The 20,041-nt window shown below is 53.8% G+C and overlaps 1 protein-coding gene across 12 annotated transcripts in view; it reads right to left on the bottom strand.

The window, feature by feature from the left end:
- Nucleotides 1-20,041, bottom strand: part of PLEKHG3 (pleckstrin homology domain containing, family G (with RhoGef domain) member 3) — a 41,306-nt gene that overhangs the window by 7,265 nt on the left and 14,000 nt on the right. For 7 of the 12 annotated variants that reach the window (XM_012656284.1, XM_012656287.1, XM_012656291.1 and 4 more), the window contains exons 1-13: nt 8,742-8,905; nt 7,579-7,968; nt 6,322-6,419; nt 5,044-5,113; nt 4,744-4,790; nt 4,487-4,637; nt 4,264-4,395; nt 3,914-4,096; nt 3,719-3,811; nt 3,394-3,480; nt 3,108-3,141; nt 2,699-2,797; nt 272-361 (exon numbers count right to left, since the gene is read on the bottom strand). In XM_012656284.1, coding sequence (XP_012511738.1) covers nt 272-361; nt 2,699-2,797; nt 3,108-3,141; nt 3,394-3,480; nt 3,719-3,811; nt 3,914-4,096; nt 4,264-4,395; nt 4,487-4,637; nt 4,744-4,790; nt 5,044-5,113; nt 6,322-6,419; nt 7,579-7,929 — 1,435 coding nt within the window. In that variant the 5' untranslated portion in view covers nt 7,930-7,968; nt 8,742-8,905. Of the gene's footprint in view, nt 1-271; nt 362-2,698; nt 2,798-3,107; nt 3,142-3,393; nt 3,481-3,718; nt 3,812-3,913; nt 4,097-4,263; nt 4,396-4,475; nt 4,638-4,743; nt 4,791-5,043; nt 5,114-6,321; nt 6,420-7,578; nt 7,969-8,741; nt 8,906-20,041 lie in introns of those variants that run through there. The other 5 variants (XM_012656289.1, XM_012656290.1, XM_012656285.1 and 2 more) reach the window with 4 other exon arrangements.

The following is a 20,041-nucleotide window of genomic DNA, read 5'->3' as shown; positions in this document are numbered from 1 at the left end:
GCCCATCCAGCTCCAGGGACCCTCGCTGTGACCGCCAGCCCCACAGGAGCAGCACTGCCCAGGGTCCCTGCATTAGCGCACCCCACCCAAGGCCCACGGTGCAGGAGCCTCTTCAAGGGGACTGAGCCCCATGCTGCCCCTTCAGACAACCAGCCACATCTCTGCTTCTACCTCAAGCCCCCACCTCCCTTGCAATAAGCACATCAGCACATTAGCCGCACCCACCGCCAAGCCCCCTGCCAGCACCCCAGCTGGAAAGCAGAGGTCGCACCCGACTTCCTACGGCCCTTAAGGCCTGGCATCAGGAAGCCTCGCTGCTTGCTGGGGAGCGTTGCCCAGCTGTACGGGGAGTGACCAGGCTCTGGGGACAGGATACAAAACACACCCATTAGGCTGAAGGTGCCATCATCCCCTTGTAACCCAGCCTTTCTGGGGACACACTGAGAACGGAGGGGAGAAGTGAGAGGATGTTGTCTCAAGGTACCGCTCTCTCCAGAGCCTTGGCCTTAGCCCATCCCTATCTTCGCCCAGCTGGTGTTCAGTGGGAGGCCAGGGAGGGCCACGATTTCTATGAACTTGGAGCCAGAAGGAAAGTCTATCAAGGTCTCTTAGCTGTTCCTCGGCAGGAGAGTCTATTGAAGAACTTCCTTTCTCCTGAGACGCACTAACACAACACACACACACTCTATCTGCATCCATGTATGCAAACAACTAATTGTTTTATAGTAGGAAACAGAAAAGCTCCTATTCTTTCATTTTAAAACTTGTAATCAAGAATATTTAATAAGCAACGAATATTTAAGATAAATGATAGACCTTGCTTATCCATACAGTGCACTTGTCTGCCCACCTCAGCTCTCTGCAAGTAGGAAGCAGAGACGGCCTCGAGCAGTGAGGGTGGACAGCGGAGCCCAGGCGCGAAAGCTCTTCCTGCACATAGCCCAGGTCCTTTCTCTCGCCCCCTCCCCTGCCCACCCCTTACTGTTACACACAGTTCCCACAGGTTCAATCAATTGAATTCCAACAGACAGAAGGGAAAGAAGGGATGCTACAAACAAATACGCTCAGACCGATGAGAATGAACATTTTTCATTGTTCCAGAACTGTGCAGAGGAACGACGCCTTTCGTGCGGGCTGTGTCTAGGGCAACCCCCACCCTCACTGGCAGCTCACACGGCAGAAGTGATGCTGTCGCACCGACTCCAGAAAAGGAAGAGTTCACCTGTGGTCAGTACCCTTTATTTTAGAAGCTCAAGAGTACAAAACATGCTTTAGAGATGCTTATGTCTTTTTCCTAAGAGGTAAAACAAACAAACAAGAAAAACCAACGAACAAATTTTAAAAATGCCAGCTCTTTTAGTATTTACAAGCTAAAATCTCAGCCATGTGGAAATTTCGGCTTTCTAAAATGGCTCATTTCCTGGGTGCCTGGCATAGCTAACCTTTTTTTTTGGTAATAGCTTTATGATATTATTCACAGACCATGCAACTCACCCATTTTTTAAAGTGTACAATTTAATGGCTTTAAGCATATTCAGAATTGTGCATCCGTAGCTAAAGTTTTGATGCCGACATTATTACAGAGTTAGTATCAGGACAACCAACATTATCACCTGCTGAATACTTTCATGCGCCGAAGCTTCCAATTCTATATCATGGCGAGTTGAGGGGAGGCAGGGAGAGAATCACAGGAGAAGAAAGGAAAAGAAAGAAAGAGGGCCAGAGACTAAGAAAACAACATTCCCAACGTGGGGCTTTTAACCATCAAACTTTTGTAACTATAGCTAGGTTGTCTAAGGTTCAAGATCCACCGAGAGCAACACCAAACAACACAAAAACACAAAGGCTTTCCAGAGACCACCTGGTTCCACCTTCCAGAAGGCCAAAGCCCACAAGTCAATCGACACACATGTTCCGAGGGCCCGTGGGTCATGGCCAATCAAAACCCAGTACCCTTGTAAGTCCAAGCCAGGACACTGCTCTAAGTCACTCTAGAATCGTTCTCTCTCCGGGTCTTGAGACAGTTCTCACCTCACTCCCCACCGCAGGTATACACTTGGTAGGCATCTCGCTTATGCCAGACCCATCCTGGGCCACGATGGAATAGCAGCAAAAAAACAGACATAGAAAACACACACTCTCATTGCCACACAGCTAAGAGTAAAAGCAAGATTTTCTCTTTTTAAATAGACAATTCATTCCAAGAAATCCAAGGACACGGCAGCAATACCATTGATGGAAGAAAATCCAGGAGAGAAAAATGGAACTTTTTCCTGAGACCCAAAGTCAATATTTCCCGTCTGGTTTTGGTGCCACTTGCAGTCTAACTCATTTTCCCCACGTCCTGCTCCTGCTCCATTGCTCCAGGACTGGCTGGAGACCATCCATGATGTCCGAGTTGCTCCTGGCTGGCTCGGTATTCCGAGTGCCAAAGCGGGGAGATTTATACCAAAAGGGAGCTGCTAAGAAGGGGTGCCAAGGCCTGCGTGAACAACTATTCCTAGGGCCTTTGAAATGGGGGACAAGAAGAGCCCGGGGTGCCCGGCGGGGGCGGTGCGAGCACAAGGAGAGGACATACCACACACGCTCATCCATCCTCCCCTCCTGCCCCTTCTCAGGGTTTCTCGAAGGTGAGAGCTGCAGCTGGTCCCTGGCCTGGCCGAGGGTCCAAAGAAAAGGCCTACAGCCTTTCCCTTACCAGATTGCCGGCGCCCCTGGCGCACGTGGGTGGACACCTCGTCCTGGGAGGACCACGCCTTCTTCAGCCGCTCTGGGCTGTAGCGGTACCGATTGGGATCTGCACCCAGGACAGAGACAATCAGGCTTTGGGCTCCTAGTCACCCTGGGCCTAGACCCTGCCCGCACCCGGCCACACCTCTGCCACCTGCGCAGCTCCAGGGGCCAGAAGCCTCCCGAGCTCCCTCCATCTTCCACCCTGGGAGCTTTGGGCCCCTCTACAGGACCATGTGCCTAACTGTGCAGTTGACCCCTAGCCCTGTCCTCCCTGCTCCTGGAATAAAACCATCAGGCAAAGCTTCCCCAGGAGACAGCCTGACCCAGCAATGTGCACAGTTAGGGATAAAACCAGCAGAAAAGGGTACACTTACAATAGGAATCCATTTCCAAGATGGCTTCCTTGGCCTGGAAGGGAAGGAAACCCCCCTGTCACCATCCTGCTGAGTGCTCTGCCTCCCTTGCCCGCAGGACCCACTCGTGCTGTACCAGGATACCCCACAGTGCTGCGCCGAGGCCCGTGGCATCTGCTGTACTGACCCCACTGGCCAGTGGAGCCAGCACCCAGCAGATGGGACCCCAGCAGGCCCTCCGGAGCTGGCTCAAAGGGACACGTTCTCCCTGCACCCCATTGGGAGTCAGGGGCACCCTGCAGCTCACCTTCTGGGGAATAGTGGCATGGTGGTTTTCCAGGATGAGCCTCTTGATGTGGTGAGTCCAGCTCCGCTTCTCCTCCACCGTCTTGGCCTGGGAAGGTCCAAGGGAAAGGGACCTAGGGTCATTATGCCCAGGGGGGAGAGCTGGAAAGAGGGGCTCTACTGGGGCCTTTGTGAGGTTGGCTTGACTCCTCCCATGCTGAGGGGTGCCTGCAACGGCCCCTGCTTTACAGATGGAGATGCTGGGGCTCGGGGCAGCCAGGTGAGCACAGGAGCCAGGAGTCACACACAGGTGTCCTTGGGGTCTTGTTCCCTAGCCCCACCCTCACCTGGATGCTGTACTGCTGCTTGCTGTGCTTGTAGTGGGTGACGGTGAAGCACAGGGAGTCTCTGGTGCTCTCGATCAGCATCAGGGAGGAGCACTGGGGCAGAGGGAAAGGGAGTCATGCATAAGGGCCTGGGACCCGAGGGCGGAGGCAGGGCAAGAGGAGAAGACGGCGCAGGAGATGGGACGGCCTGGTTACCGGGATGTGACCCTTGTACACGAAGTGATCACCCCGCTTCTTGGTGATGAGCAATGTTTTGTCAAAGAGGAAGAAGGTCCTCTCATTGCGTACGCGGTGCACGCGGAATGTGGCCTCCAGGACGAGCTCCCCATAGATGGTCAGGTCTGGCCCCTTCCAGTTGATGAGCAGCGACTGAATCTCCTGCAGCAGAGAGGCCCAGACCCCCAGGGTCAGGCCCCCCAGGCCCCAGAGGCTCACGCAGACCCCAAGAGACCACCTCTGGGCTTGTCCCAGCAGGGTGGCCTCATTCCCTCTCTCCCAGGCCCGGGCCCACCGGCCCCTGCATCTCCTCCCACAAGCCCCAGCACCTGCAGCCGGACTGCGTGCTCATGCCTCCTCTTCATGTCATTGATGTACCAGGCCACACAGGTCATGGTGTCAATGGCATCCTCCACCACCTCGAAGCCATCCTCTTCTTCATCAAAATGTTTGGCAATTTCCTGCATGGGAGACAGGGGTTTAGGTGACCCCGACTCGAAGACCCCACCCCCTCCCACCCATGTGCTGGGGGTGGGGGGACCTCTGGGCCACCTGGAGCAGCAGGTGGTACTTGAGGATGCGCTGGACTGGCTTCAGCAGGTAGGAGCCCAAGGGCAGCGAGTGCTGCAGCACTTCTTGCCGGTCCCGAAAGAACTTGGCCTGCTGCTTGTCCCGCATACACTCCGTCAGGGCGGCCACTGAGCTGCAAGTGGGAAGAAGGGGCGTCACCACCTGGGGAAGGCCCGAATGAGGAGGGGGACTCTGGACTCCCCAAATGGCTCTGCTCCCCACATCCCCCAATTACTCACTTGGGGTAGTTGTTGCAATACTGGGTGTAGATATCAAACTCTTGGCTCTAAGGAGAGACGAAAAATAGTGATTTTAGGGAGATGCCCATTTGATTGTAAAGACAGTGGTGTCACATAGGCCCCTGGCCTACAGAGCACATGTTGTCCTGCTTCCCCCGAGTGCCTGCAGATCCATCTTTGTACCCATCTGGCTAGGACATCCCATCCACCCGGCAGCCCTGGCTGCGCCCCAGAACACCCTTCACCAGAATGGGCACAGGACACCCCGCACTCCCCTGGGAAGGACCCAGACCTTCTTACCCTTTCCACAAAGCAGCTGGCCACAGCCACGGGGTCACTATTACAGCTGTCCAGGTCTCTGAGTAGCTGGCTGGGTGGAGGGAGACGGCCGTTGTACCCTCTACAGTCAGAGCACGCCCCCTCTGCATCCCCCTCACGGCAAGCTGTCACGCTACAGAGCCCGGGCTTCCACCCAGAGTAAGTCCTGCCCCAGGCAGCAACCACAGGAAGAATCCACACCACCACAACGTCAGGAAGCCAGGAGACCCACGGCTCGGCAAGCAGGAGGGACAGAGGCCCCAGTACCCACCTGGGAGGGGAACCAGCTCCTCTGTGAGCAGGAAGAGTCAAACACACAGAAGCAGAGATTAAAGGGGAACAAGAAAGAGAGGAGACTAGTGAAGGAACCAAGGCTCCCAGTTCAGAAGGATGCAGGAAGCAGGGAGAGAGGTGAGTCCCAGTACCCCTTGTTATTTATTAGTAGAGGCTGCTCTAGGAAACTCTAGAAACGGTGCTCCCCTGCCTCTTCCATCTGTGCTCCCCCTCTTTTCCCAACCCCCCACCATTGGCCTAAGTCTTGCCTGTTCCCTGCCCTCCCAGACTTCTCCCACTTACACAGGGGAGGTCTCTCTGTCCACCTTCAGGGATAAGATCCCTCCTGTCCTACCAATGCTGCCCCTCAAGCTCTGCTCTGCCTGGCCACTGTCCTTTCCCTGGGGAGTCTATGGTCCCAAAGCAGCAGACCTGGGCCCTCAAGAAGTCCTCTTTGTCCTGAGACACCCCCTGGCCAGGCCTTGTTCAGCCTCCCTCATCGGTCCTGCTGGCCTGTGCATTCCACTAAGAGGTCAGATCATCTCCAGGGAGCCCCAGCTTCCTTTGGAGTCAGTGGGAAGGAGGAAAAGAAATTAAGAGATGTGCACGGAGGGAAGGAAGGTGAAAAGGACAAAGGCGCCACCCACAGAGAAGAGCATCGGTGTGCAAGGGTCCAGCAGTCCTCCAGCAGTCCCAGGAGGGCACTGGCCCAGGCTGGATCCAACACGCACACGCCCTCAAATTATCTGCCCCCACCTAAGAGGAAACACATCGAGCCCAGCACACATCTTCCTGGCTGGTGCCCTCCCTCTTACAAGGAGCTAACTACGTCATCGCACGGGGGTGGTCCACCCTCCTCCATCCTCAGAGATCAGGCCCCAGGCCCACAAGACAGCCCACGAGTCCAGGGACATGCAGGGCTCCTCCCCAGACCCCAAAGTGGGCCTTTCAGGCAGAGTATGGTGAGTGTCAGGCCCACACACATACCTGTTCAGTGCATAGATGTTTTCTATGTTCCCAAAGAGGGCGCTGACTTGTTCTGGCTTCAGCAGCCCAGGTGTGTCAATGATCTTTAAGAGGTAGTCCTGCATGGAGACAGGCAGTCAGAACCTAGCCCCTGCTGGCACGATTCTGCCCCCCACCTCTAGCCACACCTCGTTTCTGCACTACTATGACACCACTTCACAGATGTCACCTACGGTGCTGGGCTGGACATTGTCCACCCCAAAATTCATGTCCACTAGGAACCTTAGAATATGACCTTATTTGGAAATGGGGTCTTTGCAGATGTCATTAGTTAAGGATCTCAAGATGACATCACATGGGATTTAGGGTGGGTCCTAAATCCACCGGTGTCCTCGTAAGAGGAAAGACACAGAAAGACACAGAAAGACACGAAGAAGGTGACGGGAAGAGATTGGAATGATGCATCTCCAGGCCAAGGACGCCAAACACTGCCAGCAACCACCGGAAGCTAAATGAGCAGCACAGAACGCATTCGCCCTCAGGGACTCCAGAAGGAGCCAACCAGGCCAACTCCTTGATTTTGAACTTCTGGCCTCCTGAACTAAAAGAATAAATCTCTGTTGTTTTAAGCTTCCTGGTTTGTGGTGATTTCTTACAGCAGCCCTAGCCATCTAATACACATCTCTCCCCAGCAAGGCAGGGGGCTTCCTCCACGGTGGCCACACGGCTGCCTTTCCCTGTGTGCCCTGCACAGTGTCAAACACTTTGCCTACATCAGCCCTGCAAGGTGGTGTGTCTTCGTTTTACAGAGGAGGAACCTGAGCCGCAGGGAGTTACCCACGTGCCCGAGACCCTCAGCCAGTAAGCAACAGAGTGACGCTCTGGATGCAACGGGCCAGCCCAGAGCCCATTTCTTCACTGCGCTCGGTCCCAATGGGGCACAGTCTCTCCAGAGTCACCTTCCCAGGTAGGCTGGGGTCCCTCTTCTCCCTGTCAACGGTGCTTACTCCCTGGGCACCTGCAGAAAGTTCTACCAGCCCTGCCTACTGATCTGGCCCAATGTCACAAGGACGTGTGAAGAGTCAACAGCTTCCACAGGGCAGGGAAGCGAGGGCTGGAGACCTGAGGCCTCCCCACTGCTCCACGGGACGCAGATCTGAGAACTCTCCTTCCTGGGGTGAAAACAGGTTTACGCTAGAGAGCTGGGCCACTGGAGGCCCAAGGGCCCCTCCCTGGGAGGTGATGGCCAGGCCCCCGCAGACTCCAGCAGGCACTCACCTCCACGATGCTGCGCAGGTCCTGCACGTACATGCGCTCCGTCTCCACAATCTCCCGCACCACACGGCCCAGGTAGCTGAGCTTGTGGTGCACAGACCCTGCCGCCACCCGGCTGCTGAACGGGGACAGGGGTCCCTTCATGGTCAGCCAGCTGCTGGAGTTGTTGTTGCTGTTGGGGGGATGCCGGCCTCTCGGGGAGCCTGCCCCATTCTCGGCAGGAGCCTCGGAGCCGTTGGCCTCCTCCATGGCACTGTGGCTGTCACGGGAAGAGCCTGATGAGGAGCTGGTGGACGTCAGGCTCACTGGCCGCTCCTGGCTGCCTTCTTGGCGGAGGGAGGCAGACACGGGCATCCTGGCATTGCTGCCTGGGGTGGGCACCCCAGGGAGATTCTGCAGCAAAACAGACAAAGGGTCGACATCGGAGCACCCACAGAAACAGAAGGTAGAAGGCTGTCTAGGGGAGGGCGGGATGGGAAGTTATTGTTCACTGGGTACAGAGTTCAGTGTTACAGGATGGAAAATGTTCCATGGATGGGGACGATGGTTGCACAACAATGTGAACGTATTTAACGTCATCAAGCTGTATATCCAAAAATGGTTGCAATGGCAAATTTTACGCTATGTGTATTTTACCACAACTAACAAAACAAAACAGAGCTGAATCCCAAGAAAAGCCCTTTCCTCAGACTCTGTGAGCATTGACAGGGATGCCCAAGTCCATTTCCACTGCCTGGGCTAAGTACTTAGCCTCCCAGAGCCTCAGCTCCTCACCTGTAAAATGAGGATGGACATGACCACCCCAGGGCTGTGTCCTCAAGTCTGTAAGGCTCTGAGCATGCTGCCTGGCACAGGGTAAGTGCTCCACAAACCATCACTCTGGTGATGATAACGGTAGCTGTCGAGAAGCACCTCTCAAGTGACACCTGTCTGGGCCTGCGCTGGGGTCACCATACAAGATGAGCAAAGATCTGCTTCTTACCATGTTAGGTCAACACACATATCAGAGGGTAATATGCGCCCCAGGATTGTAAAACCTTGGAGGCACCAGTGGCTTCACCACGAGCCTGAAATCTGCTGGATTCTGACAGGGAGAGGAGATGGCGGCGAGGCTGAGCCAGCATTACCCCCTGCCCCACCCCCAGCACCTGGTACTCCTGACTCACCCCAGGCACAGGGACATTCCCCAGCGCTGAGCCACAGGTGAGTCTCTGCAGGCTCCCCTCAGCACAGCTGGGCCAGGGCAGCACAGAAGGCAGGAAACTGCACCCAGGTGAGGCAAACACAGCCGCAGGTGGACTTTATTCCCTGAGCAGACAGTGGCTCACAGGCAGGCCCACCTGGAGCTGCAAAGGGACGGGGGAAGGGAGGGTAGCCAGAACCTACTGCAGGCTGTGGCCTGTGGGAAGGACAGGGACACCCCATGCCCACCCCACAGGGCCAGAGCTTACCAACACCACTTTCCAGAATGCACATTTAATTGTTATTTCCACAGGGAGGAAAAAAAAGTTCCTGGGCATCCTTCTCACCCCTACTGACCCAAGTCTTCTACCCCTAGCTCTAGGGCTCAGAAACTATGAGACCACAGACATGGCCAAGGGGCAGAGGCTTGAGCTACAAGAAGGGTCTAGAAGCTCTGGTACCCTTGGCATTGGCCCCTCGTTTTCTGTGCCTCTGGCCCAACCTGGAAACCAGCACATCTGGGACTCTGGCTTTTGCAAATCTCTTTGCCTTGGCATTATGTCCTTGAGACCCACCCCACGCCAAACCATCCCCCAACCTATGTAACTACGTCCAACCTTCGGGTCCTGAATTACATGCCACCCCCTCTGGGAACCTTCCCGTATCCCGCAAATCCGGGACCCCTTCTACGTACCCTTACAGCCTCCTGGGTGCCCCTACTGTAGCACTCGCCATGAGTTACTGTAATTAGTTTGGAGACCCTCTGCTCTAGACTGTAAGTTACTTACAGGCAGGGGTCTTAAGGGCTAATTTGGCAATTGAATAATGATGGTGAACAAACTGATGCTTTTACTGAGCTACAAGTTAGGTGAGTCAAGACTCGCTGACGATCCACCGCTAGCCCAGCCAGGTGCTCTGGAGCACAGCACTTTGTCACTCTGTGTCTCCCCAGAGGGGGTCACCTCTGAGGTGCTCCACATAAGCCTCTCATTTTGCAGATGAGGATGCAGTGGCAGTGCTGGCACCGTGTTCCCCTCTGCAGCACAAGGCGAGGAGCACTGACTAATTAACAGGGTCACTTAGAGAAACTCAGCATCCCAGGAGAGGCCCCTGGGAGACATACCGCTGCTGCTTTTCCTCCCTCCTCCAAAGAGCCTTTACAATAGATCAGCTACAGCTCTCCCCAGAACCAGCCAGCAGGGCGCACCAAGTCATTTCTAGCACAAAAAAAGACAAAAACCCCAGCTCCGCCCCGTCCCTTACCCCCTAGCCCTGGGACACTCTGATGTCCTTCAAAGCATGTAGTGTAGTCAGGCACCCCACCCCCATCCCCATCTGTCCCAGAGCTGGAACAATGGGGCAGGGACTTCTGGCCTAAGACCTTTCCCAGATCAGACCTGGGGTCAGTCAGCTCCTCTGGAGAGGCCAAATGGCAAAGGCCCAAGTCCCAAATGCATTTCACAGCCCGCCAGGTCGCAGCCCTAAAGCAAAAGATTCACTACAGCCTCCACCCCAACTCACACACACACACAGTCAGAGAGATTATCTCCAAAGGGGATCTTCTGAGGGCCACTCTTTGGGGACCCCACAGTGGCAACATAAGCACACTTCAAGCCCAGAAACTGAAGAGCCTTTTCTACCTGGAGAAGTTTTCTCTGGGTTGAACATAGCTATCTGCCTGCAAACTAAGCTCGCATTTTGAAAACTGTACTAGCGCCCAAATCCTCCAAGGGCTAAAACAAAGTGCTGTATACATAGTAAAAGTCACTCATCCCTGGTAACAACCTATGAGGTGGGTTCTATTATTACCCCCATTTTACAGATGCAGACACTGTGGCCACAGAAGCAGTAAGTGGCACAGGCTAGATTTGAACTCAGGCTCCAGCGTTCATGCTTTCCTGCCCACTGCCTCCCTAATGGATTTCATGCCAGCCAGGGCCACAAGCGAAGATTAGTCATAGCCCTTGGATGCTATGGCTTTGCCTCAGCGCAAGCTGTGGGAGACTTATGAAGACTTGAGAGATCAGAGCTAATAACATGACACTCTAAAGGACTGAGTCAAGATTCCTTACCGCTATTTCTGGAACTGCCACTTTGTGACCTCTGGCCATTCACTTTCCTGTTTGAACCACATGGTAAAATACAGATTCCAGGTGACAGGATCGCAGGTCATGGGTAAGCAGAAAGGACAAGGGAAAAGCATGAGGTCTCCAGGATCAGACTGCAAATTTCCTGTATGACTACAGAAGCCCTGTAGTGACCAGAACTTGCTGGAAAAGAACTAGAGCTCAACAAAGGGAGGGCTGAAGAACAAATGGGGCAGTGAGTACAAACAAAGCAGGGCGCAAGAGCACTGTTAGGAGGGCCACTTGATGGTGATGATGAGAGACATCGCACTCAATCTGACTGCATTCCGGCCCTAAGAGACTGATCAGGACCATCGTGTGTGTAGCTCAAACTCCCGCAGAGACAGCAAAAGTACCTGCCTACACGCTCTCTGGGCAGGTCCGACCTTTCCTTCTATCCAACGAGCACCATCCTGTATGGTAAGGTTCACCCCAAGCCAGGGGAGGTGAGGGGGCAGACGGCAGCCAAAGCCTCAAGCCAGGTTCCCACACCCAGCCCGTCCTTCCACACCCTGGTTTCCGGTTCCCCCAAGTGCCACCCAGCCTTGACCTCCTCTGTCTTTCAACAGGAATCAATCCAGCCAGTCACCAATCAGTGAATCAGTCTTCCAGAAAACCCTATCTCAAATCCAACACCTGTGAAGCCCTCTTTGACAAGGTCTCTGAAGACCTTTCTTTCTGATGAGCCTAAGAAGCGCTCAGACATACACCTTTAAGGATCCAGGGGTGGGAGAGGGTGAGAGATCAGTTTCTCTCTTTTTTTTCTTTAACCGTAATCCACACCCTTCCTCCACCCACACCTGTCCTGACTCCACGGCCCTGCCTCTGAGTACCTTCCCAGGTAAGGAGGCGGGCAGGCTGCAGCAGGCCCAGTGGGCTCCCAGCACGGCCGACTGGGCCCACATCCTTCCCTCTCCATGGTGCCTCAGCACCAAGCCCCCCGATCTGACCCCACAGAAACAAAATGACACACACACCCCAAAATCTGCACTAGCCTCTTGTCACTGAGGCCATGGGACCCTGCTCCCCCCACCCTCCCTTCAGAAAGGATCTGCCCGCAAGGGCACTCACCTGGAACCTACAGAGGAATCCCAGAGTCCGCCACACTCCCTTGGGCCCTCCCTCCCAGGCCAGTGAGCTGAGAAGGCAGGAGAGGGAGGGGACACTGGGGGTGAGCGCTCCGGTGAGTGGACTTGCCAGAGACTCCCCAGAAAACATGCTGGTTCAGACAGGCTGATGTTATCCCTTCACCCACACCCAGGAAGCGGGAGCCCCACAGCACCACACCTGTGTGCCAGGGGGGTCCCCAAGGGCAGCTGCTCCGAGGGCCCCAGTTTGGGGGGAATTCACGGGGCACCTGCACGCAGGGAAAGCCCTTCCTCGGGGAGGTGACTGTGCTGCCCTGGCATGCGGCTTCTTCCATCCCAGCCACAACATCCAGACATTCCAAAGGCTCTCAAAAGCAGGGCGCTGACCGGCCTTTGACCTTTCCCCAGAACAATCCCCCCGACTCCACTTTCAGAATCTCCTCAGGAAGGGTGCCAGGAGGAAGCAATCGAGAAAAGCTACCACTTTTCCGGACAGGCCTTTCCAGACAGACGGAGCAGGGAGCAACAGGAACTTCCAGAGACCTCGGCTGAGGCAGTTTAATCTCGTGGCTGTGGTCTTGCCCGCAGCTCAGCACCACCCCAGGCCACTCTGCTCCCCAGCGTGGGCCCTGCAGAAACCCAGCTCTTCCCATTGCCCCATTTCCTGGCCCGGAGGGCTCTCTTGGTGGAAGGGAGGACGCCCCAGGGGTCTGGCTCCTTGCCCTCCTTCCCCGCAGTCTCCTCACGCTGACCCTCCTGTCCCTCCCAGAGATTCAGGGGCCCTGAGCACCCTAAGAAAGGCCAAGAAAGGGCTCCCCGGGGAGTGACTCTGTGTTCACTGTGAGCAACGTGACTGCAAAGGCTGTGCCAACAGTGTGACCAAGGTTTCTGGGCCACCCAGACCCAGCCCAGCTGGCTCAGATTCATCTTCCCTGGGGAATTCATTTTCCCACCACCAAAGTGCGGCAGAGGCCCACAAACCTTGGCCACATCCCTCAGCAGGGCCACAGCTGCCAGGAAGAAAAAGGATTGTGGTTGCTGTGTTGGGGGGTCCTCCTCCCACCTGGATTCCGCAAGGAAGTCTGGGCCCACAGACTTAAGTCCAGAAAACTCCCTTGGCCTGGCCTCGGGAGGGAAGGAGAGCCCCTGGCACCCTGTTTCAGAGGGAGGGCTATTCACACAGTCCACTGTTCCACCTCCCCACAGCCCCTGCATTTGCTCATGTTGTTTCTCGAACCTGGTATGTGTCCCCAGACCTCTCCCTAAACAAATTTAGCCAAATCACTTCCTCCAGGAAGGCCTCCTCAACCATTTTCCTTCCCTCCCGACATACACACTACTGCAGGCTGAGTATCGCCCCAACCGAGGACAGCCACATCCTAATCCTGTTAAGGTTACCTTACATGGCAAAAGCGATCTTGCAGATGTGATCAAGTTCAGGATCCCGAGATGGGGAGATCGTCCTGGATTATCTGGGTGGGCCCTTATGAGAGGGACCCAGCAGGAGTCAGAGTCAGACAGAAGTTCATGTGACAACAAAAGCAGAGGGACAGAGAAGAGACGGGAAGATGCTATGCAGCTGGCTGAAGACAGAGGAAAGGGCCACACGCCCTGGGAGGGCAGCCTGGGCAAGCTGGCAAGGCAAGGGAGCCAATCTGCCCTGGGGCCTCCAGGAGCACAGCCCCTCAAACCCTGCCCAACTCCTTACCTCCAGAACTTTACACATGTGTTGTTTTAAGGCACTAAGTATGTGGAATTTGTTATAGCAGCAGTAGGAAACTCATACACACACTACTTTGAACTCTAATGGGCCGGGATATCATTTAAAGCACTGGCTGTGGGACTTCCTACATGCAAGCATTGCTTCCAGACGAGACACAGAACCCCACTGGGCTGGTCTTCCCCATCCCTTTCCTTCACCCCCAGCGGGAAAGGCACCACTAGGTGTTCAATAAATGCCTGCTGGAAGGACTACAGGAGGGTGCCTGAAGCAAGAAAGGTAAACAGTGGTAGAGGTCAAGACCAAAGCCAGTTCCTCCTAGACTAATGAGTTTCCACATTAGTCACCGCCAGCCAGTTTCCAATCAGCCAAGAAGCACCAGGATCTGTGACTGCTCATTCACCCTGGCAGTCCCATCCTACGTGGCCCCAGATGAGGGGCTAGGGCAGGGCACAGCTGCCCTGCTGTGCCACATACTAAGTGACCAGCCACAAGGGACTGGGAGGAAGGGGAAAGTGGCCAAGTTTGGAAAGGGGACCGAGATGATAAGGTCCCCCTACAAATACCCCAGGAAAAGCAGTCCACTAGGAAGGTTCACAGAAACACATACTAAAGCCACGTGAGGGCAATTACTGTTGATTACAAATTGCTCACTGCCAGGGTAGGTCAACTTGGCTTCCAGCACAACTTGTCACTCTGCAGGGAAATGATACACTGTCTCCAGAAAAGGGAGCAGCCAAAGAAAGACCTAAAAGGTGGTGCTAGAAATTACCCCTGGAAATCACAGATCCAAAGTTCCCAGAGGGCTTACCCTTCTCATCTCTAGGTTAAAAAGTCTCACAGGACCACTGCTACTTACCAGCAAAATTAGGGACCCAGCCTTGCAAATCAGCCATCTTGGTGGCCCTACCCCCACTTTACAGACTACAAGTGGGAGGCCTCTAGGATAGTGGGGGCAGGGATAGTGCGGGAGAGGCAGCTGCAAAAGAAGGAAAAAAGAGCCACACCTTCAGAGCTATGGCATTTATTACCAGTCAGGTTCAAAGGCCCTGGAGAATCTCAGTGAGAATCAAGTAGAAACAGAGGGGCCTCATCAGGTCCCTCTGCTTTCTCAGCAGAGAAGGGAATATGCAGGCATGCAGTGGGGGCCCACAGAGGTTGAATGCAGGAAACTCATGCATAGGCTTTGGGGTCAGGCAGACCTGTTCGAATTCCAGGTCCTCCACTTTCCTGGCTTATATGTATGCGGCCTTGGGCCAGTCACTTGACCTCACTAAGCTTCAAGTTCCTCATAGGCAAATGGGCACAGTAACAGTGCCAACCTGCCTGGCTTGTCTCCAGGATTTAGATGATATACATAAGTAAGCGGAAGGAAGCCCACCAAGAATGGTGATGGTGGTGGTGGTGATGAAGGAGTCACTTATTTGTTTCACAAGCACCAGGACAAGAGATTTTTCTGATTTGTACCTCAAATTTTTGACTCACGTCTCAAATTCATAACAAAGGTACAAGTTAGATTTGGGGACCCAGCATGACCTAACCCTCCCTCACCAAGCCTATGCTTATCCATCTTCTAGGATTCCAACATCACTGTGGACTGTGATTTTACAAGGGCAGACACAGAGCAATTCAGCCGGAAAGGAAAGAGCTGATCCTGGTACCCAACAGGGTCAAACCACAAAGTGAAGTATAAATGAGTCAGAGTCCCGTTGCTCGAGCAGGCAGGGCACATTCCTCAGGGTTTCATGGGACGAGACAGTGGCATGTACTGCTAGGAGCTGCAGAGGAACAGAGCCACGGGGGAACCATAGGAAGTTAAGGCAACTTGAGAGAACAAAAGCACAAATTAGCGACCAAGAAAAACCAACCCTGACACTGGTCCTTGGGTTTTAAATCCAGATTTAGGGTAGACATCTGGGAGAGCCAGGGTGTAAGACAAAGTAGCAAGGTACTGGGAAAGGCCCTGGTGTTCACCCATTTCCAAAGTCACAAGGAATATAAAAAGGAGGAAAGCAGAAGCATATATACGAAAGAGCCTGGGGACTATGGCTAGCATGCCTCCAAACTACCCTGGCTCTGCTCCTAACCACGGTGGATAAGTCAGCAAGCTCTTTGCCTCGATATCGCTTCTTTTATTTGAACACTAGTTATCTTTCCTACCTAAGTTGCGGAACTTCAGAATCCGTTCACTCGACAAGTATTTTATCAAGCACCTACTTTGCACAAAGACATCAGGGCAGCCTGGTGGGAGATACGAATCACACAGAGACACAGCACCCAAGAGCTTGTATTCTGTAGGAGAAACAAGACAAGCACATCCATCAAAGGGGAGGTAGAGCGAGCAGACAGGAGCAGTATGGACCTCAGGACAGCCTCCAGGTTGGGAATTCCTTCAATACCTGTGAGCACGATGCTCAGGCCCTGGGGATGCTGACGTGAATAAGACATTGTCCCTGTCTTTGAGGAACTTGAACTCTAGAAGGAAAAACAGCTACATAAACAGAATACTCACCAAACAATGCCTTGAGTGCTACTACAGAAGTATAATAAACTATGCTAACAGAAGAGGGAGTAGCTAGTGCTACCTGAGGGGACCAGGAAGCTTTCTAGGAGGAGGAGACATTTCAGCTGAGTCATGAATGTGAGTAAGCTTTTGGCAGGTGAAGAAGAGAACTGAGGGCATCTGATGTCAAGAGAGAGCATAAGGGACAGCTGACTCCCGACAGGACCCAGACCACCCAAGGATCTGGGTGTCTGGCAACAAGAGGCCATGCTGGAAGGCAGGTCATGGCAGACTGAAGGGATCCACGTGGCTTTGCAGGAAAGGACACATCCAAGCCAGGTCTGGAAGAACAACTACTGAGACAACTGGAAACGGAGCTCCATGAGATTAGTTGTGAGAATGAGCCCTAAAAAGGTACAAACCGCAATGTGAGGCTGTGGCTACAGATGTCTGTAAGAACCAAGAGCGTTCAAGAAGAATGCAGAGGCCCAAGAAGGTGCTGATTGTTCACAAAGCGCTTCAAAGAGGAGAGAGAGAAACCGAGGGCACCTTGGCTAGAAACAGGAACGAGACTTATTCCAACCCATGTGAAGGGGGAAGAAATGAGGCCCAAAATAAATGAGAGGATATGAAGCTACACATAAATTAACTGCTTGTAAGAGCAAGGAGGTAACATCTACCCTAGAAAACTGAGATTCCAGGTCTTCACTGGAATCTCCCATTGGGATTTCAGGCCAGCAGCTTAACTAGGCCGGAAGAGGGTTTTTTCCTTCCCCAAATTCTCACTTTCCCTCCCCAGGGACATCAGAATTAGGGGGCAAGGTGCCAGCAGGGTGGGTCCTCCAAACAACTCCCTCCCCAACTCCAAGCATGAGCCTGCAGACCCAGAAAGATATGTAAATGTGAACAGTCCCTTTCATGAACTGCCGCAGTTGGTTAGAACCCCTGGCCTTCCCAGCCCTCAGGCCTCTTCCTCACAGCCACTGCAACAAGAGCTCCAAGGAACCTCCCTTCTTTGCCCCGGGCTCTGACGTTGGTCCTACAGCCTGGCCCAGAGAAGTTAGGAAAGTGGGTTTTCCAAGGCAGACCTTAAGGGCTCACACACAGGTGTACATACTCAAAGTGGCTAGCCCTTCTTCAGTCAGCAGGTCTCCCTCCTGGAGGCCAGGAGGCCCCTCTCCATCCGCAGCACCGGGCCCCCATCCCCCACACCCCTTGCCTCCCCTTCCAAGGGGCCTCACCAGAGACGCCTGAGAAACTCATCCAACCAGTTCCCAGCTAGAGCAGAGGAGATTCCTCCCTCTGCTGAGAGGGTACGTGGACCAGAACTCTGACAGGTGGGACAGTGTCACCAAGCCCCAGGTGCTGGGGTGCAGATGCATGGAGAGGCTCAGCCCAGGCAGCAGACTCTACCCCTGGAAAAGTGAGGCCTTGATTCAGGGTTGAAAGAAATAGCCAAGTGAGGGCAACGATCTGCCCAGATCACCTCACTCCTGCTGTGCAGAGCTACAGAAGGGTGGGTGCCCGGTGCCCACTGTCCACAGCTGTAGGGGGGATGGGGAGGAAGAACCTCCTTTCACCTGCTCTACCAGCTGCCGCTCGATTTGATCCAAAGCAATCACCCTCTGCGGATTCTGGGAAAAGGAAACTTCAGGAAGAAGTAGGAAATTAACTCTGCTTTTCTATGGGGGTGCACATGTGCATGTACAGGTTCCTACACAACCTTCTCTAACCACCAATTCCACATGTTCAAGACCCTCTGAAGCCCCCTCACAGAACCACTCACAGTCACCTCCGAAAGGAAAACAAGAGTGTCTTGCAATCACCCAGCCACATGACAAGGCCACTAGAAGCAGCCAGGGCAGGTAAGAAAGGAGCAGCTCTCCTACACCTGCTCCCATTATGGTCCTCAGTTTCTGAACTCTACGGGAAAGATTTTGCCCCAAAAGCTGTGGCTGGCCGGATTTCCTGGGGGGTGTCTGGCAAGGCTTGAAGGCCCAGAGTTGAAAGAGTCCCCATCACACCCCACTCGCAGTCCCTGCCCTGGCCCAGCCAGGTACCTACCGCTTTCCTCAAAAGGGCTCCCATCCAAGCACCGAGAGGGCAGAGAGGGCTGCGAGGGGCTGGGGAGCCGCATTCTCCCCAGCACCGGCAGCAGAGCAGTTAACAGGCCTGGGGAGACCAGCAAGCTGCCACCAACTGCCTCGGGAATTAAAGTGCCCGCCGCCTCCTGCAAAACCTCCTCAATAAACGTCCTATTCAGAACCAGTTCCGCGTGTGGACTTTCTGCATTTCTCTCATTCCTGATTTCTGGGGGCCCCTAGCACAGGAAGTGCAGCTTCCCACCACAACTCAGCAGGTCCCCGCTGGGTAAGGACCCTGGCCACAAGCCCAGGAGGTGAGTGCCACCGGCTGAGGAGGTGCAAATATCTCCAGCAATTAAGCACTTGGGATACTAACTGCAGGAAGTCAAATTCTGAAGACTCAAGAACAAAGCTAGATCATTCACCAGCACAACAATACTCTATTTATGCAGCACCTCCCCCATCCCAGGCCCTCGAAGCCTGAGAATATTAACCCTTCCATCCTCACAACAGCAGGGGTGCGGGGAGGGGCAGGTGGGCCCCGGTATTACTATCCCTGTTTTAGAGATCAGGGAACTGAGGCAACAAGTGGCTTCCAAAATGCCAGACTGAAATAATCTCAGCTAACATTTATGAGGGTGTACCAGACATCATGCTAAACACATTCTCTATGTAATCTCCTCTTAACACGAACCCAAGGCCACACAGCTGGGTAAGTGGGAAAGGCAGGGTTTACCGGAATCCGTGATTCCTGTGCACCACCACCTCCCATGGCACCCAAGAGATGGAGTCAAAGACACCATCACTCAGCCCGCCTTCCCCCCGCCCGCCCTGCATGAGAACACCCTCATTCACTTTTTACCCTTTTACAAGTAACACTTTGCTCAGAACAAGTTCCTAGACCGTGGGGCAACCTGGGAATTCATAACTTACCTGTAGATGCGTCCAGAAACATGACCAGCAGCAGAAGGCAATCTGAAGACACAGGCCTTCCTTTCCTCCCACATACTCTCACAACAGGAGTGCTAATCTGCCCCACAGCTCAGTGAGTGGCAGCTATCCTAAACTGTTTTCCGTGAGTGCTCTGTCCCTTTAATGCAATTACAACCTCCTAAAGGTAAGAACGAGGTCTTCCAGGGTTTCTCTTTTTTCCCCAGGTCTTTTGGCATTTAAATCTCTACTTCTGAGAGCTGTGCAAAAATGTGCCAGACAGGAAGGCTGGTGCACATACAGTGGATGGGATTTTGGGGGCTCTCATATGGGAGGAAAAAGGCACTCCCAGTGGAGGGTTTGGGAATGCAAGGCCAAACTGTTCATCCCTTCTCTGCTCCTGGTCATATCCAGCCTAGATGAAAGCTCCAGAATCAGGGTTGAGAAGACTTTCTATTGGAAAAGAACAATTCAAACTCACTCATATTTATTGACAGTATAAACCATACGCCAGGTACTGGGGATACAGCAGGGACTAAGACAAATCCTTGCTCTCCCAGAGCTTACATTCCAGTGGGGCAGAAGGCCACAAAAAAGCTACAGAAATAACTAATATATTTCTGGAGAGTGGTAAGTGCTGTGAAGAAGACAGAGCAGAGAAAATAGAGTGTGACTGGAGGATGGGAACTTCACTAGGTAGGATGCCTGGGAAGGCTTTAAGGAAGTGACTCCTGAGCAGAGACTGTACGATAAGCAGCAGCCAGACATGCAAAGCCCTGTGGGATGAGCCTTCCAATAATCTTTTCCTCTATCCCATCTTAGCTATCCACTTA

Source organism: Propithecus coquereli, unplaced genomic scaffold (genome assembly GCF_000956105.1).
Source record: "Propithecus coquereli isolate 6110/MARCELLA unplaced genomic scaffold, Pcoq_1.0 Scaffold5, whole genome shotgun sequence".
NCBI lineage: Eukaryota > Metazoa > Chordata > Mammalia > Primates > Indriidae > Propithecus > Propithecus coquereli.
Note: the sequence above shows the minus strand (reverse complement) of the source record. Positions and strands in the feature narration are given on the sequence as shown.